At 39.4% G+C, this 9,145-nt stretch overlaps 1 protein-coding gene across 7 annotated transcripts in view; it reads left to right on the top strand.

The window, feature by feature from the left end:
* The first annotated feature begins 1,623 nt into the window (after positions 1 to 1,623).
* LOC142967829 (serine/threonine-protein phosphatase 2A 56 kDa regulatory subunit epsilon isoform) overlaps positions 1,624 to 9,145 on the top strand; it is a 37,060-nt gene continuing 29,538 nt past the window's right edge. For 2 of the 7 annotated variants that reach the window (XR_012958977.1, XM_076107432.1), the window contains exons 1-2: positions 1,625 to 2,205; positions 8,657 to 8,820. Coding sequence is in view for 6 of the 7 variants with exons in the window: in XM_076107432.1 (XP_075963547.1) it covers positions 2,177 to 2,205; positions 8,657 to 8,820 (193 nt within the window). In the remaining variant the exon portion in view is untranslated. Of the gene's footprint in view, positions 2,206 to 8,656; positions 8,821 to 9,145 lie in introns of all 7 variants that reach the window. The other 5 variants (XM_076107436.1, XM_076107435.1, XM_076107434.1 and 2 more) reach the window with 5 other exon arrangements.

The following is a 9,145-nucleotide window of genomic DNA, read 5'->3' as shown; positions in this document are numbered from 1 at the left end:
GTGAAGCAGCTATGTGTCTTCTTTCCACACTGAATACCAGTTTTAAGTACATAAAGTATGTTCACTCAAGTAACAAAATATATTCCATTGATTTAAATTTCAGTTGCGATGCCTTAACTCTTTTGGGATGAACTTCAAATCATTTTAAAGACTTTAACTTTCCTTAGATATACAATAATAAAAGTTAAAAAAGATGTTCTCCAAGTTCTGATCCTCTTGGTTTGTTTCTTAGTTTGTTATTAATTATTGCTGTTGAAGTCTGTGAAGTTATGTTCACACTGGAAAAGTTACATGACTCTAAATTTTTGAGTGAAGTGTGATTTAGTGTGGAGAGACGACCGTTGTTACACATCTTGTTGTGACTTCTATAATGAAAGTATATTTATATATATACTGTGAATCTTACTATGAAATTGGGACACAGCTCAGGTTTCTCTCATATTTTCATTTTTTAAATTAAGATATTTAATTTGTCAGGATGTCCATTATTGTGACATTTTCCTGGTTGTAATATTTCCACTTTAAAGCTGTCATCACTGCATCACATCCTGGAAGTCACCAGAGCCGCCCGGCTCAGCAGGATCCCGCTGAGGGAGCAGCTTTCGCTCTCAAATAGCAAAGAGTGGAATAACATGATTGGCAGTGCGAGTGTGCGTCTGTGTTTCTGTGTCAGTGGTCGAAGCACAAATCTTTACTCACACTAGAAACATTAAAGATGTTTCGTGATTATTTAGGGTGATTTAGGAATTTTTTTTTTTATAAATCAAAGTTTAAAAACGATGAAACAAAACACATTTACATGGTGGTGAGAGTCATTACATTATTAAATGATATTACATGAACAGAAGAGCTCATTTTATAGGAGATTCTTCTGGAAAAGATGCATTTTTATGATTTTTTAAAGCAAGTATCCAATATTATATTAAACCCTTACTAGCAGACAAAATAATGTATTTCTTTAGCAAAAAAATTATATTATTTTCATGTTTTTCACAGCAGTTGAGTGTGGTATAGTTGATTATAGTAGGCTATATTTCTATTTTTCTTTTCTAGAAAGGCTGCAGAATTTTTTCTTAACTTTTCTTGAAACAGAAAATATAGAAAATGAATGAATTTGCAGACACTGAGCCACCCCTTCACGTCCCTACACGCACGCCCATAGACGTGCTCGGCTAATATTCATAGTAGACCTATATATTATAGTTATGCAACTCTTCTTCCTGCTAACACATCCCTCACTCTCTCTAATCTCGGAAGCTTGCACAGAGATCCACTCTTCCTTAGCGCTGCTTCCGGGCTGCAGCGGGCTGTAAATAAAATACAATAAAAATGTGCAGTAAAAGGTGGGTCAAATGCGCCGTAAATAATAAAAAAGTGCAGAAGCAAAGGGCTGGGCCTCGGACTGGTTTAGCCTCATTCCTGCACGCTGTGCGGAGAAGACACACACTTCCTTTTCAGCCTCCGATATATCTTTTTCCTTGTCCCTTCTCCTCCTCAACCTAACCGACGAGATTCAAAAGATGTTTTGATTGACACCTCCTCTCGTCCAATAACAGCACTGCGACGCCGCTCCCTTACATCCAATCGCCGTCGTACGTCGAGGTTTAACGCGTCTAGCATGTTTTCTGTTATGTGTGTTGACAATAGGGTGAAAAAGAAACAGCCCCGAATCATAAACGAGCTAAAGGAGAAACACCAAAAATAATCCTGAGGTTTTGGGGAAGACAAGTAATTGAATCAGGAACAGGAATGTAATTGCGTTAACTTAATCGTTTTATATATATATAGCCGTGTTTTGTTATTAATGGGAGTTTGAGGATTATTCCGTTGGAAGGAGAGAGAAAAAAAAGGTACTCGTGGGTTTTGGCTGTTTCAGGGCCAGATTTTCCGGCTGTTTTGGGGGTAAAAAAGGCTTGTTTTGCACACCGAGCTGGAGGTTTATTAGGTAGAAAAACATAGGATAACTCCTCTGCAAGCCGTCTATCTACCGTTGCGAAACCACATAAGGATCAAGGTAAAGTACTTCGATTGGAGAAGCTAACAGCCACACTCTCGGTCGGCTGCAGCTTGTCGGTGCTCACGGGGGTCGGGACTCGGGACAACCCAAAAAGTCTGTCTGTCAGTTAGCATTAGCATTAGCACTGAACCGACTCTTCTCTGTATTTACATCTGGGAGATGATGGGTGATCGCCCAATTCCGCCCAGGTAACGTTACTTTATTAGCAACACAATATAAACAATGTTTTTAATGTCTTGTGTTGGCAAGAATGCACTGAAAGCTAACAAGCTAAGGCTAACAAGCTAAGGCTAGCTGACAAGCGGCTAGCTAACAAGCTAAGGCTAGCTAACAAGCTAAAGGCTAGCTACATGTTCAACTTGAGCTAACCCGCGATAGCCGTTAGCATTAATGTTAAAAAATGCCGTTTTCTGAAATATAAACCTGGACAGCTTTCATAACAAATGCTGCATTGTTGTAAAGTTAGTTGTATTAAAATGCTTTGTGTACTCTGAAGAGACAACTAGCTAAACGATTTAAGCGTTAAATTCAGACGCTTTGTAGCGGTTAATCGGGCAGCTAACGTTAGCCTGCTAGCTAGCTAGCTAACTGTCAAGTTTTGAATATTCTGCTGCTGCCAGGCCCCAACATGGCTCCTCCTAAACGGCTTCATTTTTGACCTCATGTCGCTGATGGCATAACGTTTCTACAGCTGGTAACAGTGAATAAGTAACATCAAATCACTCTGTGAATGTATATAATCTTTATGTTAAAATAACTAACATCAAATCACTCTGTGAATTGATATATAATCTTTATTATGTTTAAATCAAACCTGTCCTCATTATTATGCACAAGTCTTGAACTTCATATATTATTTTAAGAACATTTCTTTCAGTTTCTTGTGTTTAGTCATGAATGCTGTTATGTTAAGTAATATCTCTGGTTATGGACTGTTGGTTGGGCAAAACAAGACGTTTAAAAGCGTCACCAAAGACTGTGGGAACTGATGATTGTTAGTTGCAGGACATGTTTTCACAAGTCCTCAAAGTGTGTCTCAGTAGATGATACTATTTTTCATTTATTAGACTCTAAGAAGCATACATGTGCTGTAGCTTGAATATTGTCTCCACGGAGTTAAAGGTTGCAGTGTGAAGTCAGATTAAATTCCTCTACCTGCTTGTTCATCTTTACATTTGTGTCCCTAGAAATCACACGAGTTTAGTGTACATGAAGTATTCAGAGTTACAGTTTCTGTTTTTTCCCAGGGTTGAGCTGGGCAGTTATTTTTTGTTTTTTGTTGCTATAAAGTAAAAACAATGCTGATGTTTATAATCCTCGTGGGTTCATGTGAATGTGTCCTGAGACAGGTTTAGCTTTTTTCCTGTCAAGTGAAGCCAAAGGTCAAATGTGTGGTGATAATCGGATATGAAGTTTGACTGGCTTTGCATCAAGATAACGATGTCTTGACAAACTCTAAATATGTCACGTTTTGTAGTTTGTACTAGCAAAAACAACGCAGTGTCAACATCTTGTCTACTGGGATGTAAAACCAGTCAGAGAGAGAGATCATCACCACTAATGACACTGGTGACATGATGATGATGAGAGTTAGAAACATGGTGATGAAGAGTGAGGCATATTGTAGTGACATGATAGTGAGGCATATTGTAGTGACATGATGATGAGATGTAGAAACGTGGTGATGAGTGAGAGATATGAAGATGAGGAAGAAGTACTCAGAGTTTAGGTAAAAGTAGAAATACTCTGTTACAGGTGAAAGTTCTGCATTCAAAATGTCACTTTCGTCCAAAAGTATTAGCATCAAAATATACTTAAAATACAAAAAGTTCTCATCATGCAGAATGTCTTACAGAACAATGTGTCATTGGATTATAATTATTCATGCGTTCATGTTTACATCACTTTAATGTTGCAGCCGGTAACGGTGGAGATAATATATACTTTTTTATATATAATGCTTTACTACCTTGTGGTTTTCCTTCCTAATTTAATTTGAACACATAATTAATATCACATATTTGTTGCTTATATTTTGTTGAATCTGTAAAGTAATTAAAGTAATACAACACATATAAAGCAGTAAAAGTACACAATTTACTTCTGAAGTATTTAGTAGCAAAAAAAGGTAAATACTTAGGTGAAATACAAGTACCATGAATTATACTTAAGTGCAGTACTTGAGTAGAGTAACTTTCCAACACTGACTTTTATTTTTATTTCTACCTGTCCTCTGCCCTGTCAGCATGCCAGAGTCCAGGTGTGGCTTTATGCATTACATGTGATGGTATTTGCAGTGTGTGTGTGGGTGGGTGGGTGTACTCCTAGGTTTGGTACTGTCACGCTGGTTGTTCGTCTACAAGGTCCTTGAATCCAAAGTCTCCTGTGTTTATGATGGTTGCTGGTGTAGTTACTCCCTCACTCTTATCAGCTCTGTGTGTGTGTGTGTGTATGAGAGAAAGTTGCTGAGTTCATTTCTTCTTCACTGTGTGAACAGTGTAATTATCTCATGAGTGAATCATACCGATCTAGAAGTTGCTGTCAGATTGCAGCATTCAGTCCGTAATGGCATCAGGAGACTTTCTGAAGAAGAAGTGAGTAGTAGAAGAATCTTTAAATAACACATCGGCGATTCGTACTGATATAGTTAGTGCTGGGACCACTCATCCATTTATCGGCTACTCTAGGAAACCGATATGTAAAATAAGCTCTTTGTTGTGCGTAAACAATGTGTTGCTATGATGGGCTTGAAGCTGGCTGCTGGAGTTTGTTCTGGCTGCAAAGATTTAGTCTTTCTCAGGACGTTTCCTGCGTTTGTCCTGCAGGATGCTGCTTTGTAGCTTCACCTTTGTAATTACCAACATTGAATATTAATCTGTTACGTGTGCACAGTTTTATAGCTCTAGAAATTAGTCTGTGTAGAGTAATTGATAATAACAATAATCTTTTATTTGTCCTTAATAATATCAGTGGTCAAATCAAACCTGTCCTCCTTATTATGCACAAGTCTTAAACTTCATATATTATTTTAAGAACATTTCTTTCAGTTTCTTGTGTTTAGTCGTTATAAATGCTGTTATGTTACGTGTTTAAAAGCGTCACCAAAGACTGGGAACTGATGATCGTTAGTTGGAGGAAAGTCCTCAAAGTGTGTCTCAGTAGATGATAATATTCTACTTTATATTAGACTATATACAAGCATACATGTCGTGCTGTAGCTTGAATATTGTCTCCATGGAGTTAAAGGTAGAAGTTAAAGGTGTGAAATCAGATTAAATTCCTCTACCTGCTTGTTCCTCTTTACATTTGTGTCCCTAGAACTCACACGAGTTTAGTGTACATGAAGTATTCAGAGTTACAGTTTGTCTGTTAGCTTTGGACCACAGACTAGAGACTAGAGCTTTTTATATATTTCTTTATCTTTGATGTGTGTGTGTTCCGCTATGTGTTTATTCCTTACTTTCGCTCTGCCTCAACGCTGCCTATTTGTTAACTTCCTGTTGAAACAGCAGCTCCCTCCTCTTCCTCCCTTTTCTGTTGCCCCCTCCTCTCTCCTTCCTCCTTGTTCTTTAATCCCACCCTCCCTAAAGCCTGTTTGGATGTCATCTGGTCTCTTATGTAAGAGAGGAACGGCTCTGGCTGCCGTACTCCTGACCGGCCGCCGTCGTCTTGCTCCCCCTCGTGTGTTGTGGTTGCACTGGAGTGTTTTTCGCCATTAGCCGTCTAGTCAGAGACACAGAGAGAGAGAGCGAGAGAGAGAGAGAGAGAGAGAGAGAGGGACTGATGGTTATTAATGGGGATTCCAGTGCTCCTTTGCACAGGTAAGCCCAGCTCCAGTTTTTACCTATTTTAAAGATTTTTCTGAGGGAGAATGATTGTAGTTTTTCTACAGGTGGCGGAAGCATTACAAATCATTGACAGCTCTTCAAGTATCCATTGTTAGTGATGAGAGTACTGAGAGACTCAGACTGAAGGCGGTTCTCAGAGGATCTTGTCCTGCTTCGTCTGGTCTTTGTGAGAACACTTCTCGAAGGTCTCATTCACAGTTTGTTGCTGTGTTTTCACTCAGGCTTGAGATGCTTTGTATAGCATTTGAATATCCCTGTGCCAAAGTTTGAAAGGCAAAACTGTCAACTCGGGAAGCAAATGTACAATTAATTTAATTTTACAACGCAGCAGGACTGACAGACTAATGGTGAATTAGCAGCCACGATGAGACAGATCAGTGTTCAGCTGGAGGTGTTTTCCCACCGTGATGATGCTCAACAGAAGGCATTCATTCACAGAGATCGTTAGCAGCTGTGTGCTCATGAGACGAGACAATGAGCGGGTGTGACAGATGACTCTTGTCGTCTGCATGTAATGGGTTTTGTCATCTGTGAATGTGTCTGTAGGTTGTAGTGGTGAATCCCCTGAGCTCTAGTTAATATCAGACTTTGGACATGTTTAGGGCTTCGACCAACAAATATTTATACATAAAATATCAGATAATAATATGAAGAATTCCCTGGATCCCAATGATGACATGTTTGTATTGATTTTCTTTTACAACTATGCAAGATATTTAATTTATAATTATACAAAACAGCAAATCCTCACCTTTTATGAGGAGCTGAATCCAGCTGGTGTTAATAATTATTTAATAATTTATTCAAATGATGTCTGCAACTAATTGTTGCAGCTCCAGACATGTTGGCATTAATAATTTTGGTTGCGTTGCTTAGTGAAGACTTTAAGTTCCCTTCTATGAAGCAGTAATTTGTTTCAGGGGCTTTTATTGTGAAGGCTAGAACAAAAGGAGATAAAACTGATGCGTTTGTTGGAGGAATAGAGTTGTGGCCGCTATGGTGCAGATTACAGAGCCTCCATCTTATTACCATTTTATTATTAAAAAGTACAGGCGCATTATAAGACTTCCTGTTTTCTAGTAGAGGCGCCCTGCATCGCCTGAAAATAGAGCTTCTCATTTAGTACAAGTGTAATATCAGGCATGTTAAGCTCTGTGAGAATGCATCACACAGCAACGGTGGTGTGTTTGAGTGAGGCGATTGTTTAAATCCATCATGTAGTGACCACTTTATTAAACGAGATGCATCAGGATGTTTGTGTCAAAGAAGTTAAATCAGCAGCACGTTTCAGTGAATTCGGGGCGTTGTTTTATTCTAATGTTTGTCACTGGTCAGTTAAGGCAACTCTCCTTAGTCACAGTTGTCAGCTTTGATTGTGATCGTCCTCTCACAACATCGACACCCTGGTTCAGTCGGTAACCACACAGATGGACGTGATGCTACTCTGCAAACATTAATCACATTCATTTAATACTGCAGAGTCCTCTACATGATGATGGATCAGCTGTGCAGCCTCAGACGGCTTATAAAAGGCTTCCACTGTCTGCTGGTGCCCTCCATATCCTCGTGTGTGTGTGTGTGTGTCCGTGTGTGTCCGTGTGTGTGTGTGTCCACTCTGTTGGACATACTGTACAGCTGCCTGTGTGACTTTGAGAGAGCGCTTTAGAGATGCAGAGTACGGCCTGCGGTGCGTCCCATTCACGTCTTTTATTATTACGTAACGATTCCTGCTGGAGTTTCTCATTTGTTTCATCCGGCTGAGTTGTTGTGGACATCAGTGTCTCCAGTTATGTGGAAGTTAAAGACACAAAGAGTGAGAGAATAGTTCTTCTGACAGATAAGCCTTCAGGGTGCGGTTCATAAAATGTAGATTGGTGTTGATTAGTGTGACTTCTGCTAAGGTTTTGTTAGAAGTTTTATTTTTCTTTTAGACGCAATCAGCAGCGAACACTCAGCCAGCGGACGCTTCCTCCCGCTGTGGCGACGCCTCGCAGCCAAAGCGCCATTGTTGTGGGTTGAAGGTGGTGTGTTTTGTGTACTGTAACTAAATGGAGCCCCATGCTGAGGAAATGAGGCAGTCTGCTGTGGCTGCGCTTGTTTGTTGTGAGACTAATAAAGAGCTGGAGGATGGTGGACTGATGGAGTCAGTGGGATGTTTGTTTACTTTTTGCTTCCATGAACTCACGACCAAAAATATCATGTGGATCATGTGTGATTTGATCAACAATAACAAAATATTTTTTAATCTGCATACCCATGGACCCATATAACAATGTGGAATAATCATATTAATGAATACAGTAAGATTGTAAAATTATGTCCAATTATAGAAACTCGAGCTTATGCGATTGGCTGAAAAATGTTATAAATTTAATAATAATTTAAAAATATTGAAATGAAAATGTCTATAATAAGAAATAACTCCAAATAAAACCCTCTTGTTATGAAAATATAAATGTTGAAATACCATTTTTAAGAATGAATTAAATAATTTCACATTTTATTGGTTAATTCATCGATTCTTTTTAGTCATAATTTCTTTAATATCGAACACTTTGGGGCTCTTTGAAAATTGAGTTCCTTTTCTTTCAAGCTCAAGGGTTAAATGCAAGCTTGCATCTGTTTCTTTACATGAATACAACCTGTTTTATATGTATCTGACTTCATAAAATGGATTGAAGTCCAATTGTAGTTGTGTAAAGTTGTCAGTACTCTGTGGTTAACCCCTCTGCCCTCAGTGAACAGAGCGCTCTCTCAACACATGTCTAATGTGATCGTGTGTTTCTCCCAGCAGGGCTATGTCCTCGGCAGCCACCACGTCTCCATCTGTGGACAAAGTGGACGGATTTTCACGGAAGTCTGTCAGGAAGGCCAAGCAGAAGCGGTCGCAGAGCTCGTCCCAGTTCCGCTCTCAGGGCAAAGCCATCGAGCTCACGCCCTTACCACTGCTCAAGGGTAAGAGAGAGAGAGAGAGAGTGTGTGTGTGTGTGAGAGGCGGAAGAGGAGACAACCCATCCCAACACTAACATTGAGTAGCTGTAAAAGTAATCGCATTCCGTTGATTATGGCACACATACAAATTAAAGTTGATCTTAAACTACCTCGTAGAACAGATATCGATGGTTCTGTTCATCCGTGGTGCCTTCACTGCCTCACAAAGTCACCGTAAAGCGCATGCATTTTTTTTTTCAGCACACAGGACTCTGCGTTTATTCTTCAGTGAGTAGAGGTAGAGCAACAATAACCCAGTTTCGCCGATTTAGGTCAACAAGGCAATACA

Source organism: Anarhichas minor, unplaced genomic scaffold (genome assembly GCF_050575085.1).
Source record: "Anarhichas minor isolate MPS153535 unplaced genomic scaffold, ASM5057508v1 ptg000038l, whole genome shotgun sequence".
NCBI lineage: Eukaryota > Metazoa > Chordata > Actinopteri > Perciformes > Anarhichadidae > Anarhichas > Anarhichas minor.
Note: the sequence above shows the minus strand (reverse complement) of the source record. Positions and strands in the feature narration are given on the sequence as shown.